The sequence below is a fragment of the Gallinula chloropus genome, assembly GCF_964237585.1.
Source record: "Gallinula chloropus genome assembly, chromosome: 7".
NCBI lineage: Eukaryota > Metazoa > Chordata > Aves > Gruiformes > Rallidae > Gallinula > Gallinula chloropus.
In genome coordinates, this window is record NC_140092.1 from 19,943,425 (window position 1) to 19,962,921 (window position 19,497).

General features: G+C 41.1%; 1 protein-coding gene across 3 annotated transcripts in view; it reads right to left on the reverse strand.

Annotated features, from left to right (window-relative positions):
- Positions 1-5,586, reverse strand: part of SGCZ (sarcoglycan zeta) — a gene marked incomplete at both ends in the record, with an annotated part of 428,666 nt that extends 423,080 nt beyond the window's left edge. For all 3 annotated transcript variants that reach the window (XM_084267065.1, XM_084267066.1, XM_084267064.1), the window contains one exon: positions 5,548-5,586. In XM_084267065.1, coding sequence (XP_084123191.1) covers positions 5,548-5,586 — 39 coding nt within the window. The remainder of the gene's footprint in view (positions 1-5,547) is intronic.
- Between the last annotated feature and the right edge of the window lie 13,911 nt (positions 5,587-19,497).

A 19,497-nucleotide genomic window follows, 5' to 3' on the forward strand; every position in this document is an offset into this window, starting at 1 on the left:
TGAAGAAGCCCTTGGAACTTCCATGTCAAAATGATAAATGAGTCTATTTGTAACTCAGTGCGGGGCTTTTGGTTGTTTTTTTTTATTATTTGAAACCTTATATTTGTCCTTTAGAACTATGGATCCTTAGAAGATGAGGAAACAACTATGCTGGACATGGATTTACAAAGTTTACATAAAATAGCACAAGGCAAAATGATTCTACAGAAAAACACTCTTGCGACATTTCTCCCACATTACTTTACAATCTTGCTCATGAGCCAATCAGCAACCTGGGAAGGCAGTATCAATCTCCAAAAGTTTAAGGGACATACTAAGAAAGCTTGACTAGGCCTCCCACTATGCCTTCACATTAGTCTGACTTACCTTTCAAAGGCTCTAACGAGTTACACATTGTGTCCATTCAGACCTATCGAAACAACTTAAGAGTAGCATCACACACTTCTTCATTGAAGGAAAAACACACGTGTATTGCCAACTTTTATGTAAATCTCTTACATTTGTTTTTTTAAAGTACAGAGCGTGGTGGCAGAGGAAAAAAATATTTACACAAAAGCCATGGAGAACAGGAAGATAAAGTGCTTTTTTCCCTTTAACCAAGCCTTCAGATTTTGATGTATTTTCTATTTAGGGAGTGTTGAGCTTAGCAAAGCTGTAATGTACAGTGTCAAAAAGCTTGGCCACAGGTTAGTACTGTTTCTTGGTGGTGATAGTACGGGAATGATTTCTGAAGTGTATACTGAGAGCACTGCCATTGTCTTGACCTTTTTTTCTGTGTCTGCTGAACAACTATATCTTATGCATAGAAATCTCTCCAGCCTTCTGGACTGTGCCTAGCCCTTACACATCTTGGGAGATGAAGAGGAAATCCACAACAGGAACACAGAGAAAAGGAATTTGCATGTATATTACTTTAAAACCGATTCAGCTTGACCTTTCATGAATGGTTTAAAGGATGAATTCTCTGACTGTGAATGTGAAGGTTAATTGTCTTTATTGAGCACTGCTGATAGGGCCCTAGTAAACCATGACAGTTTCTTGGAGGAATGTACATGGAGAAGGGTAGAAGAGAGCAGGCTTTGCATTAAAAAGACAAATCCCATCCACACTAAGATGTCTGTGTCCCAAGCAGAGACATGAGTAAATGAAGTTGACTTTCATAAGAATATGTTGAGAGTTATAGAGTACTATACTTTTCATTATGGAATGACTAACTTAAAACAGAAATATAACCACCTACCTAGTCTCATCAAAAGTCCTCCCACACCACACCAAGCACACGAGTTTCTCTGGCTCCTTCTTTAAAAAAAAAAAATCAAAATTACAGAATTCCTCTGGTTATTAGTTCGCCCATTAACTTAAATAGGGAAGTGATTTACGTGTTTAAAACCACAAAACTACTGAATCAAACTCCTTTTTAGACTTGTGGTTTCCTTGTTTGAATTTATCAAATATTTCTTAAATTACGTAAATTGCATTGGAAGACTATTATCACTAAACCTCATCTGTGACCATTTTCATGGGGATCTTAAGTGGTTTTATATCACCAGAAAATGTAAAGCTGTAAACAGACTATAAATATTTTCTCATTAAATGAATACATAAATTCAGCTAATGTTTACAAGATGATTCAGAAATACTGTAGTGTTTAACATTTTTTGCATATTAAAAGTGATAATTTCAAGACACTTAAACACAGTATTAAAAATAAAATCATGGGTTTGTAATGAAAATTTTCACTGAACCGGCATCTTCCAAGGAATAAGAAATTGTTTCCAGGATGTTTCTAATTCCACCACCCTAATAATCTCACTGTTATCATATGTTCACTTACAAGCCAACTTCCTCAAGAAAAGTAGAGGAGTGCTTTACTAGACTACAAGGAATACAACCTCCCACTATCTAAGACCTTACATAACTTTTGGTTACTGAACAAACATAAGAGAAATAGTCATTATATATGTTAAAGGAATTGTAAATCAAACAACCAGACAAATGTGAAGGGCAAAATCTGCAACAGCCCATCCAGTCTCAATGAAAATCACCAGTCAACAGCAGACCAGCAAATGTGAAGGCCTCTCTACTCTTCCTTGCAAACTTAACTCAAACTATTTCAAGCAATTAACTGTAAATCCATGCATGCAATGTTTTCAAAGTTAATTCATTGTAATTTATACACCTACACAAATTAAAAAGCCCCACAAGATACAAAATACAGCCATTCATGCGTGTTCAAAATGCAGGTATAGACTGTCACATATGCTGTAGGTAACAGAAGGTGCTTCACAACACTAATCCCAAAACTACAGTGCAACTATGATAGAATTATTTAGCCTGAGTTTTCAGTACTACTCCTTTAAAACAAAAGCCCCACAGGCTTGTGAATTAGAAAGTCAGAAGAAAGTTCATGTATGCATCTGAGATAGAAGATGAGACAGATCAAAGGAAAGCCAGAACAGCTCAAAATCTCTGGAAGAGCAGCCTCTTTTCAATACTGATGTGTTTCATCAGGAATTCGTGCTTGGACTAGTAAGAAGAAGCACACCTACCCTCATTAGCAGGTGTTGCACACGATACTTGCTCAGTTTTCCACAAATGACCTTTCGAAACATATATTATTTATGTAACATTGTATATGTAGTTCAGAATTCATTACAATCAGCGCAATAAATAGTACACAAGTTTCAAATTTATATTCAATGCCTGATCTGAGGTGTATAAAAGCTTATGTATCATATAGTATGTTTTTCTATATCATTGCTACATATTATCATTAGAGCTAGCACATTCGACTTGCAGTATTAGTACAGAAGTTTGGGGTTTGGGTTTTGTTTTTTTTTATTTTAATGGTTACTGACGTAGATTTGTCATCATGGAGGAGACCCAGAAAGATCTTGTCCAGTCCATTTTTTAAATTCTTGGCAAGTTCTGCTATGACACCCTGCTACCATGTTTGACATTCTTCATGGGAATGCAGTACGATGTGGGTGAGAGTTTGCTCAACACCTCAGGACCTACAGCTGCCTGCTAACTGTACTCCCCAGCTCCATCCCTTTGACTGTCAGGAGGCTGCTGTTGGCCCGAGGGAGCAGTGGAGCACTGAAATGACTTAAGCTCTCCTGAGACTAGCCAGAAAGTGATGAAAGCTTTCCTCAACTCTGAGCAGTGTTGGGAGCTGCTCTTTTTGCGCCCAACTACAGCAAAGTCACCAGCTTAGTCCCCAAGAGCTTTGCCCCCCATCAAATTCCTACTGGTAGGAACGCGGCTAGACGCTTCGCACTGCGGGGAAATCCAGAATTGTCAGTGCGAGATGTACACCTGCTTTGCATCGTTTGGCACAAGGAGTCCCGGGAGGGTGGGAAATTCCTCCCGGCTGCCGCGGGCGCAGGAAGGGGAGGTGCGGAGCGGTGCGGGGCTCACGGCCGGGGAGGTACCACCCCCTGCCGGCTGACGCTCCGGGCAGCGCTCCTGGGGATGCTCTGTAAGGCACCCTGCTTGCGTTTGCAATCACTCCTCAGCAGCCACGCATCGATACAACTGAGAAAGCCAGCCGAAGCGGCTCGTCCCATAAAGCTTCCGAGATCCTAACAGCGTCTACAGAAACGCCTCTTTTTTGGACCTCTTCTCATTCTTATGAGGGGAAGGCGGGGAGGGGCGGGGGGAAGAGGGAAGTGCTGATGCTTAGGGAGCAGTGCCACTTTGCAGCTATGCTGCTTTGCCCAAGGTCGCTCAGCCTGTACAAGCTGCAACATTAGTCTTAATTGGAGCGCAGATGACTATGAGATTCATGTGAGCCCCTTCCTCTGCGCCTGGACGCCCCCTCCTAGCGGGACGTGCATCTCCAGCTTTAAGGACAATTCCTGCCCAGTAGTGTCCCCCTTTAGCATAAGCCTTTAAAAAAAAAAAAAAACAACACACCGAAAAAGCCCCTTTAAAAATACACTGTGGAAATAAAACTTTTTTTTCCCCCTTAATTGGAAGACTCGGCTCCTGTCTTTCCCACACCAGCTGTCTCCTGTAAATCTTGGAAAGGCTAAGGAAGAAGGGAGAGGACTCCCCAGCACAGACAGGCAGCATTGGCGGCGTGGCAGTATTTTAGGGGCTATGAGGATCGGTGGTTCTCAAGCAATTGTTTTATTACCTTCTCCGTCCTGCGCTGCCGTCACATCCAATACCCAAGCAGTGCTACAACACTTCTGGTGTGCCCTTCCTCAGAGGATTTATAGCAGTTTTGAATAAGGGGGGGGTGGGGGGAGCGAATGTATTTATTCATTGATGTCATACAGCCAGCCTTGTCCGAGAAGAGGAGCCCATGGGCAGCACTTCAGCGCTCACCAGAGTTTCCCTCCCCAGCGGAGAGCCCTCCTCAGCGACGGGGAAACCGGCGCCCCCTGAGTGGGTGTCCCGAGGATGGCTGTGCGTGCGGCGAGGGAGGAAGGCAACGTTTCCTTTCCTCTCCCATCGCTTCGTTAGCCTTGCAGCCATACCTCCGCCACCCCCGCGGCTAAGGGGTGAGGGGGTGTGTGTGTCCCAACGTCCCCTCCGGCTGTCGGTCGACTGTCGCTTCCCTCTCGCCCGGCGGCCCCACGGCGCTTGCTTCATGCACCCACCCCGCTCGCCGCTGCCTCCCCCGCCCCACCCTCTTAACCCCCGTATAGATTGACAGAGAGGTTTGTATTAGTATTATTATGACAGAGAGATTTATATTAGTACTATTATCATCATTCGAGCCTAATTTCAGTCAGGGCTGGGGGTCCAACAGCAGGTGTGGTCAGGCTCTCCATCTCCGCAAAGGAGCATGCTCAGCGCTCTCAGGCATGCTCCTTCGGCAGGGAGGGAGCCAGAGCTGGGCCGGGGCGGGGGGGAAATCCTCACACTTGCACCGTCCTAATGCAAAGTTTTATTGTTCGAGAGGCACCGGAACCAGAGACAAACCCGGCGCCCCCTACCCCTCACCCCGCTGCTGCTTCCTCGGTTCGGGGAGGGGACCCGGGCACCGCGCCGGGGGCCGGCGGAGACTGGCGGGGGGGAAGGGGTGTGAAGTCCCCCCCTCGCTCTCGGCGGCAAGGGGAGGAGGAGGAAGAAGAGGAGATGCCCTGGCGAGGAAGGCATCAGAGGCAACTTCTGCCGGGAAATCCGCAGGTCCTCTGCCGCCTCCTCCCAGGGCGAGATCACCGCTGCGCCCGGCGCTGCCCCCAGTGCTGATGCACCGCCAAGAACACACGGGCAGCACCATCACCATCATCACCACCATCATGACCATCATCATCCCCCTCATCATCATTATTATTAATACTATGACGATGCTCGCGGCCGTGCAGGCGGAGAAGGAAGCCGCGCTCGGTTTTGGCGGCTGCCCTCCAGCACTTCCCCCCCCTACGGAGGGACGGCTGCGCTCGACTCCGCGCCCCCCTCCCGGGGCTGCGGGAACCTCCGCGCACCGCCCCGCGCCGACCCGCGCAGCCCCCGCTCCCGCGGCCAGACAGCGGAGAGGACAGGACGGGATCCAACCCAGATCATCATGACGGCACCCGGCGGGTCGCCTACCTTGAGCTCCTCCGCGTCCAGGTTTGCTGATCTGTCCATAGAGCGAAACTGAGCGGAGCTGAGGGGGAACTAGGGAAGTTGTGCCAAAAAAAAAAAAAAAAAAAAAAAAAAAGGTGGGAAAAAAAAAAAGGAGAAGGGGGGAGGGAGGAAATCTAGTCTCTCAGTTTCCAGCCTAAACTCAGCCTTGTCCTCCAAACCCTGGCAGCTCCCCTCAGTCTCATTCTCCGCGATCACGCCTCCACCGGTTAAAATAAATAAATAAATAAATAAATAAATAAAGTATTTCACTTTTTTTTTTTTTTTAAAAAAAGGAACTCCCTTAGGGATTAAAGCGACAGGTGATCCTTGTCTGGTGAAAGAGATTCGCGTCCTCTGGCAACGAAAGGAGACAGGGGAAAAAAAAAATCCAGTCAGTTTAAAGATTATTTCTTCTTCAGCAATAAGCTCGGAAACCAGCGAATCGCTGCATCCCGAGAAAAAAATCCAGCTTTCCTGGACAGCATCATGCAGCAAATTTCAAGCAAATGTGTTCAAACTGGAGAGAACAGTCTTATGATAAAAACCTTTCTCCGTCATGCCTACTCTGGTAGCTAATCTCGCACCCTGTGAGGGCAAGACACTAGCGATGAGGAATTTCGCTGGCGAGATAACAATATCCCCTAAGTCCTGCATAGACTCCAAAAATTGTTTTGCAGCTAAAGGTAGTCTCTCTCTCAACAATAATAGTAAAAAAAAAAAGGGGGGGGAAGGAAAAAAATAGGGATAAGAAAGTCTTTAGGGGATGGTCTTCTTTGAAGGTTATGCTAGAAGAGTTGGGAGGAAAACAGGAGGTGGATCTCTTGCAGGAGAGAGAAGGGAGAGACAGAGATTTCCCCCGCCGTTCCTGCTTTACTGTCCTTCACCGCCAGGTGACTGACTTCTCTCCTCTCGCCTCGCCGACCGCACGGGGAGGGGTGGGAAGGGGGGATTTCTACAGCTCTCGAAAAGCAACATTGCTTATCCGAGCAGTGCAGCCCCCGGGTCTTAACGCCGGCGGGCGCCGCGCCGCACCACACCGCCAGCGCCGCCCCGGGAAGGGGGGCGGGCACGGCCCCCGCCACCCTCCCCAAATGGCGCCTCTCGCTAGCCCCACGTGCTTTGAATAATGGACACGCTCGCCGATTTAAGAAGCCCTTACTGCCTCATCCATCGCTCCCTATTAAAGAAAACCCAAAATGAATACCCATCCTTATGTCTGCAGGTGAATCTAAATAAGGTGATGGGAAACTTCTCAGCCTCGGGCTTGAGGTGCGCGGCTTCTGTGCGGCTGATGAGCGTCTCATTAAGGTGCCGCAGCTTTGGTGGAGCAGCGTTTCTGATGGCACATGGATTAAGCCTGAGTGCCTTTCAGGGTGTTACTTTACTAATCTCTTTTCCCAAAGGATTCTCTGTCTTGCAGCTCTCGCATCGCTATGAAGAGAATCAAATTTAGATTTTAAAATTCAAATTCCTCCCCACCAAGAACCTGATTTTTACCACAGTCCATTATCACAAATCTGTCACTCGCTGGTTTGGAGAACCAGGCTGTGATTTTTGGTTTCCTGCTATCAGTCTTTAGGGGGCTTTATTTATTAACTCCATGAATTGTAAATTCAGGGCGATCCCTTTCTAGTACTATCACCTCCTTTCAACACTACTTTAAATAGAATTGGTATTCCCGATAATTCGACATAAGTAGACAGATCTAATAGCTCAAAGTGCATAGTCAGTTTCCAGTTCAGTATAGATTTGTTTTCAGCTTCCGACAGTTGAAGGTTAGCATAAGCTTAAACCCTGGGTGATGGCCAGTAATAGCCATTTCTGAAGACTGAGTATAGCCTTCATCTTCTGGAAAACTCTACAGATGCAGGGCAGACACAGGCAAATGACATTTCTCCTCTTAGCACAAATTGTACATGACTTCCAAGTTCATTGTGAATGCACTGTAAATATCATTATTATCATTAATCTAGAACTGCAATTTGTAAAGATTAAAGACTTGGCCTGGCGTTCCTGTGTGAGCCAACAGACTCATGTCCAAATAAAAGACTGCCAAAGTGGACACTAAATCAAGCTGCTGTAGGACCTATAGAAATATAAAAGCCTTTTTCCCTGACAAAAATGACACCTTACCCCACCAACCCCCCAAATAATAAACACCAACACACCTCACACCCCCCCACCCCTGACTTCTGTAAGATACTATGCTGAAGGAAAACCTCTTTCATAAGGTACTTTTAAGCCTCCCCAAATGTGCAGTCCTGAGGAGAGGAGACAATTGCCTGGATGTACACCACCAATGGGGGGACACAACATGAGAGCTTCTTGGTGCCCTGGCCATTGTCACTGGACAACCAGAAGACCCCCTGAGGTTCTCCGTACATCTACACCCCTTTGCACAGTACTTAGTAGACCAACAAGTAGCTGCATGAAATGCAGCCTTTTAAAAACAGAGCGGCTGCAGCACCATGACCTTCTGCTGCCACACCACAGACTTTTGAACAAGGCACTCCTCAGTTTGCTTTCATACTGGCACAAAATGTGTGGGGATGTGATACATTTGAAAATCATCCGCTGGATTTGATTGATATTGGTCAAGACTTCAGGTAAGAGACAAGGAAAATTGACAGCACAATCATATAAGCCTAATTTCCTTAGAAAATAAGGCAAAACAAATTGATTTTGACAGTCACTTGACTAATACTTTAAAATATGTTTCACTCTTCATAGGTAATGTACCCTAACAAGTCACTTTTAAAGTGTTTTTTTGTTGCTAAGGCAGGCACTCCAAAGTTAATTAATAGCAAGCTTCTAGTTGCTTCAAATGTCTTAGGTTTTTTATCTTGCATATAATCTGTAAGACATCTCTCTTCTCATTGCAGGCCCCTCATTCAGAAGACAGGGCTGACATTTTCATCCTCATTATTCATGTATGGCCCTGTGTCTTAGTTGTTGCATACAGTGCAATTATTATTTTCCTTAAAGAAGGCTTTCCATTTCATTCAGCACCGTTAACAACTGTATTCTGCATGTCAACACAAAATTTTACTGTAAGGGTAAATATTATCATTACCATTAATACAGGAGAAAACTGAAACCAAGCCAAGAGGCTAGATCCAAGGAAGAATCAGCAAATCTTTATACAAATCAGAGCATGAGCTCTGAAAATGAGCCCTGAGCCTGATGCTTGCAAATGGGTGTCCGGAAATGAAGAACACGAAGCAAGCAGCAGTCTGCAAAGCCACCAAGCTGTGACTTTGACCTTAAGGTCTTTGTTCACCAGGTCAACATGTAGCAAACCAATGAAAGAATACTGTTATTTTTTTGTAAATCCAACTGACTTAGCTACTGTATCACCTTTATTCATGTATTCATTTGCTTCAATCTTCTGCTAAACCTTCCAGCTTTTTTTCCTGCTAACAAAACCCTATGCAAAAGTCATTCACTGCCCAGTCCTGTGTCTTTTCCCGTGCCTCAGTCTTCCTATGGAAGGTAGACTTCCTATGCTTCCATTTCTGGTAAGCATAATTAAGGATCATATACAGGATATAATTAAATATTGTATTGTCAGGATATAATTAAAGACTACATGAGAAAAGAATCCTGGAAGAGTAAGCATCCTTAAAAACCATTTAACATTGAAGTACTTGGGTTAAGGCTAAGTTTAGATTAATTTTGTTTGGTTGTTGGGTTTTTTTTCCTTTTATTAAAGGTAAAAAGACTGACTTGCTTTCTGCAGATAATTGCTGAACATTTTTGTAGTGGAGTTGTATCTAAATCCAAGAGCAGGATAGAGAACATACGCAGGACTTTGCAGTGGTCACCCAGGTCAAGGCAGAATTTTACCCAATCTGGAAAAGTTGCCACCTGAACTAATTAAATTCTGCAGTCATTCAGGACTGCATGCAAAGAACAGGGGAGCATATTTTCCTAAATATGCACAGAGTGCTTTGTCCTCTCGTCAGCACACTGGTCTCATCTTTGAATGAGATTTCTTTTTTTCACTGATTGAAGAGTTGCCAAGATAGGGCTACCTAGAACCCCCCCCGCCCCGGCCCCCAACCCAACATTTAAGCCTTGGGATAGCGACTTCAGCATCAAATATGAGTAAATATGAGTACTAATATAGTTATTAAACTACATTTTCCCCAAGTTGTAAGGGAAATGTGTATACCTGAAAATGTTTTTTATACACCTCCACAATGTGGTTATTTAGGGGTTTTTTAAACAGTCAATGCCAGGCTAACATAGGTATATGTATGTTACATTATAATTACCTTTTAATCAAAGTATTCCTACTAACATAAAATTGGAGACCTTTGGGCTGAAGTCAGTGAAATACCAATCTGTCTTCCATGCTTCAGAACCCATCACAAGCCAGAAAAAACAATTTTCCTTGACTGAGCAAAGGCTTCTAAGGTGCAGAGGGGCCCAGAAACCTTTGTTGTGCCCTAGGGCTTATGAGAGCTAAGAAGGAAGGACCATAACACTATAATAAGAAAAACAGAGCAGAGAAAAAACAAATATGTTTCCCATGAGCTGTTATGTTTAGCTTCATGTGAGCAAATAAATGTTTTGGCAAAGAAAACATCTAAGACTCATCCCAATCATTCTTCTATTCACTGCAGAAGTACTTTTATATTGAACAAAAAAAATGTGATATTTAAAGATATATTGTGGAGGATGCTCTCAGTTTGCACTGACTTGTAATTATTATGACCATGAATACAAATGAATATAGTTGCAGCAGCACTATGCTGTATATTGATCTCTAGCTTGTGGGGCATGTAATCTTTTCTACACCCACTCTTCTTTGTCATCCTAGAAAAGTCTACAGATCTTTGAGGTGCATGAATGGAATCTGAAGACAAATAAGAAAGCTGGAGAAATAAAGGCAACATTTAAATCAAATTATTCATACAGAAATCTTAAGAGGTGAAGTAGTTTGACATTAATTAGGCCTGGAAAGTTCAGGTGCTACCTTCCCAAAACCTTTGGGCTTATCTTTCTCATTACCCTACCCAGTGCAAGTAATCCTTCTCCTTTTTCGCCATCTCTGAGCTGTTTCTTTCTCACTTTCCAAAGACTCTGCCACTAACTCCTTGCAAAATGATACATGAAGACTTCGGTATAAGGCCTACTTGAAAACTAATTACAGGGGAAGTAGTTCTTAACTTTCTAATACAACTAATTTAGATCATGTTTACTCTTAGGATTTGAGATTCAAATACTGCCTATCAAACTTTCAGTTCCCTGATGTGTTAGAAATTACACAGTAAAAATAATACTTGTTGGAAAAATTCATTATAATGCTAAATTGGGCAATTAACAACACTGTAAGCAATATGACGTTCAGAGAAATTGCAAGCTGATGACAATAAAGAATTCATTCTTTTAGTAAAGGCAAAAATAAAGTAGTATTTGTCATTGAAAATATGCGTTTGCCACCAAATTGCTCCAAGAAATCAAATTTATGCACAGAATAGTCCAACTGAGAGATGACATAGTTAGGAATACCACTTTCGGTCTGCCAATGACATGCTCTATGACCTTATGTAATTCAATAACTCACTTCCCTTATTGCTTCAGTTTCCAGGACTGTAAGATGAAGGAAATTATATTTATCTGTCTGTGTAAGTTTATGAATGAAAGAATCTGCAAAGTATTACTGTATAGTAATCCAAATAGCAGCCTACCAGTTTGGATATCAAAAAAGAAACACTGTTCACACTTCCAGCTCAACAAACTACAACATTTCTATAGCTCAAAGATTTTAAGGTATTCTAATAATGCATAATCCAAATGCATAATTCTTTTCAATGCATATGGATTCCTGAATAACTAAGCTTCCTAGCAAAATTATTTACTGATCTCTAGTAAGTAATATGAGCATTTTAATGAGCAAATATGCAAATAGATAATTAGGTTGGAAAAAAATGTAAATCTTTAACTATAATTAAAATAAATATTATGAATCAGGAGAAAAAAAATCCCACTTCACCTAGGAAAAAAAACATTCATTCTCTAGTGCACTGCGTAGAGAAGTTGGTCATTTCCATAGGAAAGAAATAGTTTCAAAGTATGTTCAATTTCATCAGGAGGTAAATGCTTTTTGCAACAATGGTATTTAGACTGTAAGCTCTTGAGGACAGAGACCTTTTCTTTTTAATATCTAGAAGGTGCCATGCAAAGATACATGTATACATTAATATTTAATACACAAATATTAATAATACCTCTGAGTGAGGAGCTTACTTTCTCACAAAATCATGTTAGATTATGGCTCTAAATGTAAATATAACAGTCTTACAGTTGTAACTAGAGCTATTCCAAAGCAATGACATGAAATACCTGAATCCTGAGTGTTTGCGATCTGTACATATTTGTAAGTCAGATTTTTGAGAGCATGGGATTTGTACTGTTTGAGAATTGTGTGGTTAACTGTGTTTGTACGTGTGTGTGGGCCTCTGCCTGAGCCCCATGAGTAACCTCTGAACCTAACGACACAGTGCAGCCTGCGGTGGTGGAGGTCTTAAACAGATCCTCTCAGCCATTTGTGAAAAACCATGCTCATACCTTCGCTAAAGGGGCAACTGCTGGGTAAAGTCACTGTATCTGATTAGCTATCCAAAAATCTACAGGCAGATGATATGTTTAAAAGGCTTTAATCATAATTATGTATTTATCAGACATGACAGCAGTCCCTTCTCAGGCAAGCTTAGTATCCCATCCCTTTCTGATCCTCTTGTGTCTAGCAATGAACACTGACAAAAAGCAGGCTTTTTTGCAGTTACGTTTATCTCCCCAATGGATTCTCTGCTGTCTAATGAGGGGTAAGCTCGTGTTGCAACCTTAGTATAATTCAGTTAAAAAGTCAATCAACCATAAGACAATTCTAATGGAAATCAAGCTTTGTTAGGTGCGGTACTCGGACAACTTCTTGCTACACAATTTTTATATGATATTCTGGACTTACTACATTTATATATTAAATTCCCATTATTCAGTCTTGATATATACAAATATGGTATATCTATGTTAAGATTTTTTACAGGCCTTCTTGTATCAGTACAGCTTGTAAACAGTAGAATATCTCTCTGTCTTCCCCCCTCTTTCCTCCTCTCCCTTTCCTCCTGCCTCCCCCCTCAACTGGCCACATCTTGTAGTCCTGTCAAAAACAGCCTGGAGCTATTATGCATGTCTTTTGGGGAAATACGAAAAGCACGAAAGTAATTTATTTCTGTATGTATTAGGTTATGGGTCTAAAGTTACTGCTGAATGCGTTTTCCAGCATACTGCTGAACCTTAGTGCTTGAACTTTGGGTGTAATTGCAGAAATGGCGTAATCACAGAACCACATCCAGAAATCCTGAACATTTTCTATTTATCTACAGAATAAGGTACAGAACAAAGATCGTTCTATATGTCTCAGCAATAAAAAATTATTGGAATGTAGGAATACAGTGTTACTTCTGGTCAAACTCAGTGGCCAGTTGGGGAAATGTTTAAATGCAGAAGCATCATGCACAACTGGCACAATGCACCACTTTTTGGAAGATGGTATCCCTAAGGAACAACAGTTCATCATGGAGACTGCTGCTAGCCCTTCCAATGCATAAAGCATTCCTTCCTCTTTGCAGTGCTGTGCATATCTGAAGGCATAATCAAGTCTCAGTGCTGGAGGGAGATACTTTTTGTTCTAAGAAATGAAGTCTGGAAAGAAGCCATTGTGCTTAATGTCTGTGAGGCATTACTCTTAAGTTTCATAAGGAAATGCTGTTTCACCGTTCCTCTCAGGTTCATGCCCCCACTGAGAGTTTCTTGAACACCCTGAGACAGATGAAGGTTCTTATGCTCATCTCCATTTCTGACTAATGTTCAGCAAACCTGCAACAAACGATGACTGAGTTGTTCTGAGGATTCTTTTTCCTCAGGCCACCAGCTCAAATCCAACCTAGTCCTAATAAATGACTATTGATGACTATTTAGAGAGGTATGTAGTATGCTCTAATAAGCACATAACTACAGAACATTACCACCTACTACTGCCATATATCTAATTACACGGAAGAGGATGCTCTCCCAGAAAAGCAACATCTACAAGTGATGACTGAGTAGTATAGTCCATTTCAGACATTTCCCCCTTTTCTACTTAAATTGTATAAAACCTTAACAGTCATAAGATCTGTCTTAAAGATAAATTAAAGGCAAATAAGATGCCAGGATCACTTAATAAATAGCCCCTCTAATAGCAACCTGAAATTTGTTCATAGCATGTATCAGTTTTATAGGGTCAGGATTTGAATGGGTTGAACTACAACGCAGAAATAAATGAATTTTAGGAGGCAGAAAGAACAAAACTGCCATGTCTTTGTACATGTTAAGAGCTTTCTCCATAATTGTCAAGGCAGCACTTCCCACAAATGGAGAAAGGCTTTTTTGAAATATTTTTAATATTTAGTCTGTGTTCTTTCCCATCCAATAAAAGGAAAAGCAGATAGTCAATATTGCTGATTATAATTATTTATGACTGAAGATGCAATGTGACGAGTTAACCTTTTCAAGAAGGCTGTGTTTAAATTAATTATTAGCAACTGTTCTTTTATCTCTTTTTTTACGAGCCATTCATTCAGGTCCTAATATATAGAGTGTGAGCATAGGGTTATCTCTGACAGCAAAGATTGATAGTAGTAGTTTGTTCATATTTTTTAAAGAAAACAGTACAAGCTTGATAGTGAAAGTTAAATCCAGGAGTGACAAAATATTAACAGTGCTACAAACTGCTCTACTGCTGCTAATATTTTGCCATAATCCTAGCCTACTTTTTTTTCCCCTCACTTCTTTTCCAAGGGGATTAATACAGCCTCTTTGTGCACAGAATGTTGGCAGGGGCTAGGATTTGCAACAAACAAAATTGTGAGACAGCTCCAAAGGAAGGGTTTGTTCTAAGGGACAAAGCTTCAAAAAATAACCACCAAGCAAAACCTTTTTGCAATGCAAGATGTGCACTTGTCTGAACTATGTATCCAAATGACCTGTTTACAGATTTTTGCAAATCCTGCTGATCCATGGCATCATATTTAAATTCAATGGTCCAAATTCAAAGAGTATATTTTTTCCATTTTTAGAACAACTAAATAAGCAAATAATAATATTAGTAGTACCGTATCAGTGCTCTGAAATATTCTATGACTTTATGCAGGTTTAGATACTGAAATGTGCTACAAGGAAATGCGAAATGGTCCTTTTTGACATTTATGCAACACAAATAGATGTCATCTTCAGGAAGAGTCTGAAAACCACCCAAAACTCCAATGGTGCTCTCTGGAACTACTTTAAATATTTCTATCAATGTCAGCAGTTCCAGCTGTTTTCCTCTAAAAGGCCAGCCTTCTGTGCTGTGAGAGGTGCCTCCAGTCTGTCTTTTATCTGCACCCCACCAGGTGGGCAACCAGCATCACCTGAGAGGCCTAATAGCTTTATTTTTCCTGTTCACACTGGTAGAACATGCCTTTCAATAAGTCCACTTGAAGATAAATGTTAATCATCTAAAGATAACCTATATGAAGATAAATTGCTTATCTTTTTTTCACGTAACAACAGATGGAGTGAAAAATCTATAAGTATGTTATTTTTATGTATAATACGCGTATGTCTTCTGGAACCGTGCCTATGAGCACATGATCTCACACATAGCTAGGATTCCTAGGCACAAAATGATGATGAAAACATGCTTGTAATTAAATTGATGAGGAGTGAGTGTAGTACAAAGATGTCCACTAGGAAAAAAAAGCACTCTGATGTTCTTGTTAATTGTTGCAGTTTAAGAAACAAAACCAGAAGCTAACAAAGTCTTTAGATATATGCTAATTGGCACTGAGACCACGGAGTGATCTTTGCTTATAAACTTTTTTATGTCCACTTCCTACTGACTCTTGGCTTTAAAACAAATTACTAAAAAGATTAAGATTTTATTATTATGCAAACTATGCAATCTGTTGATAGGTTAAAATTGTAATTATGAGAGATATAACTGAAACATGAGGAAATAGTTCTTTTTTGGGGTATCTTTTTCCATTTCAAGGTTGAAATTAAAAAAAAAAAAAGATATTTTATTGTACCATTATTATTTTTCAATGTCTGAGGCAGCACTTTTCTAAAAATTGTCAGACATCAGATGAAAATCAAAACACTCATCTCAGAGAAACACAAGAGTGTTTTATTTATGTTCTGTTACACTTCATTCCTCTTCCAAGATTTCAATATTTTTGCAAATGTATCTCTATGTTAGATGACTAAGCTATTAAGTTACTCATAACAATTCACAGTGAGTCAGCATATGTGATTTCCAACCTGTTCTATATTTTATAACTTAGATTTAAGCTCACACAGGACAAAAGGCAGAAGAACAGCAGTTTGAATCGCACAGTTCTTTCCTGAGATGTTAAATCCATTTGGCTGTTTTCATGATAGACAGGCAAGATAATTCCTCCAGAACAAGGGATACACAAGCAGCATGTGCCACCAGAACCTCCTTTACACTGCTGCTACCACATCTTTCAGTTATTTCTAGCTATTCTCACATCAGAAACCTGGCAGCAGACTTTTAGGGTAGAAGTCCAGCTTTAAAATAAAGTGGAAGAAAAAGAAATGTTCGGTCCAGTATCTTGTTTGATTCTTGCTAAAAGTGGGAATATTTCCAATTTTCAGGGTCCTTTCACAAGATGAAGGAAGGAAAGCAGCAGAAGCATAGCAGTGCCAAATTACAAAGAACTGGCTGTACAGGCGATCCCATCCTTCACTCCCTCTCTGCAGCTGAGAGGTTGTGCCATCTGCCCTTTCAGCCTACTGAGCACTGTGCCGCTCACGAAGACTCACATTTGGAGTCCTCTTTTGTCAGGGCAGATGCAAACCAGCACTATAAAGGTCAATGTGCTAACCTCTGATATTTTGGGCATTCCAGGATCAAAAGCTGCCCCTCCTTTACGGAACATGCAATTTGGTTTGTTGGGTTTTTTTCACTGGAAAAAAACAGAAATGCAAAACAACCTTTCTGCTGCATCAGTGAAGGATTCGGTGTCTGGGGCTCTCATCCCTAATGGATTAGTCCATCATCTCAGATCACAGATACTTGCTTTTTAATGTAAATTTAGCCATGTTTATATGAAGTGGGTAAAGACAGTCGTGTCTGGAATGGATGGAGTGGAATGGCACCAACACACTTGGAGGAGTGCACAGAGCACTGCCAGCATATAATGCTTTTCTAAAACAGCGTGGAAGGTTTTGTAGTTACTTCTCATCAACAAACTTGTTTTGATTGGAGGAAACAATGATTAAAAGCCTGACAACACATTAAGAAAACAAGGATAATTTTAAGATCTCTGCTTTTACTGTATATTGAATATTAAATAAGTTTCTAAAAGAACTAAAATGGGGAGCACAATTGGATGTGGCTTTAAAGTTGCTAAGTACAAAACTAAATGCTTGTCAAAGAGATACCTTATTATGCCCTTTTTTAAGTAAAAATGCTTGTTTGCTTATGTCCAAGACTTTTCCGGATGCCTTGTCTCCCGCAAGAGACCCTTGAAAAGGAGTTGTATCACTTCCCCTACCTCCAGCTGGTAGACCCTCACTTCTGCATTTCTGTATTCTGGGAACTGTAGTGTAGCAGTGAAGTGGCCATTTTACATCTGCGCTTGTTTGTAAATAACTGAATTTAAACTAAGAGGCATTCAGAGGAAGGGCGATGGCTGCATTGCATGTTAAGTCCAAGAGATGTGTTTTCGTTAACAAACAAAGAGCCTTTATGATCTAAGAAAGCTTCTTTTATAAAATGGAGGGTGCTAGAAAGCGTGTGTCACTGTCACTATCACCTAATAGAGGTTACGCACTGATAGAAGGAACAAGAGAGCTGGCAGAAGCCTGTCTCTCGCTGTCAGTTCCAGGCTGCAGGCTTTTATGTTCATTTGTAATGCAATCAATAAGGAATAGCTTAAATTGGGCTCTGGAAGCTTGATTTTATAGTTTGCTAAATTTCTCTTTTAAATCTGTTTAAAATAAAAGAGAAGTTTCTATGGAAACCTTCCCTTTTATTCAAGAAAATATCTCCCAAGTCTCCCAGGCACTGTCTGCCTCACACAGCCATGGCTGGCTGGATCCACGCCAAGAGCTGCCATGCTCCCCCTTACCTGCCACACCAGCACCATACTGGGCAGCATGGCAAATGGCTGCTGCTACCTCTGTGATGCAATTAATGTAGCCTTTTCCATCATCTCTGACAGACCAGGGAGGTGATGCCCCCTATTCGTACTCTCTCAGTTCCCAAAGCAGTTGGCAGGGAAGGAAATTCCCTCATAGCCTGGGAAACCTCCACAGCAGCGGCTGCATGGACTGGACGTGTCCTTGCTGCCCTATGGAGTTGCCCAGAGCAGGGGGAACCTGGCAGAGTGAACAGAAGCTGTGTGGCTTTTGGAAGTGGGAGACACTGACCACTTCAGTCTTGATAGGAGTCTAAGCAGCTTCCAGGACTCAAAATTGTTCATGTAATGCTTTGGATGTGGAAAAACAAACAGACAAAAAAAAATAAACCTTCCCTGAGATAACTTCCATTTCTGAACTACAGGCTTAGGGTATTTTTCCCAAGTGATGCAGAAATATTTGTTCATATCAAAGGCAAAAAATGACTGGATTACTTTGGGTTTAAGAAAGTTACCTATTATTTTAATTAGCATCAGATGATAGACAGGATTTCTTTGTTTCCTTGAATACAAGAGGGCAGTTTGTCTACCTAGAGTTCCAAATGGCGCTCTTTTCCTAAGCCTCTCTCCCCTCTCAGTTTGTGACAGTCTGAGATTTCTGGTTGCCTATCCATGCAAACCATATATACTGCTGCTGTGTTGGAGATCTTCCCTCAGCCTCCACTCACATTACTCTGCCTCTGATCAGCCTTTCACAGCATTATCCAGACTAGAAATTTAGTTTGAATTACCTGACACAACTTCAGCTTTAAGTTTTTTTAATTAATCTTGAGCTCACTAGTGTAGTCACCAACCTCATTCATAGTTCTTTCAGTCTGAGCCGTAACAGTTACATACAGGAAAAAAAAAAAGCTACAAAATCTGTTCAGAAAGGATCTGCACCAGTTGTTACCTTAAAACTACAGTAGTGTATTTGTAGAAAGACAGAAATCAGATATAAACTGTGGCTTCTCATCACTTTGATAAAAGTTCGTCAAAGGTAACAAGCTGTATAAATACATATATTTTAGAACTGTGCTGCATTCAATTCCATGTAATTTCAGCACTGCACTTCATTACATGAGCTACTGACTTAATAAACTAATTCAGTTTTGCACCTTTTTATTTTTAAATTCAGAATTAAAATATGCTAGATTAGAAGCCTGTATACAATTATTACATTTTAAAAATATATTTTTTAAAAATATTAAGAAGTTTAATGCAAACTTTTCTCATCTGGAATACATTAGAGGAGATCCTGATGTATTTTTAGTATCCTGACATAATCCTTAGTATTTTTTTACATTTTATTCCCTTAGGAAATACAGGGCTGGTGGTTCAATATAATACATTCTTTACCTACCCTGTGTGGTTATTTCTCACCTCTTAATGGAATATTGTATGAAAAAGTTCCTGTGTCCGTCAGCTACCGTAAATCAACAGAAAGGAGGTATTTCTTCACATGTAAAAGGAGATTTCAGTTTTAGTTTAGTATGTAATAATCCTTGAATAAAAGACCTTAGAAAACAGTCTGATTACCTTAGGGATTTTTTCTTAACTCCTCCAATGCCCAGGTAACTGCATTCATTCTGAAGCTCACCGCAATTTAGCTAGCAAAAGTGTGATATAAAATAGGACTGTTGAACTTTTTTTACAACTATAGCCAGGCATTATTATAGCGAGCTGCTCATGGACC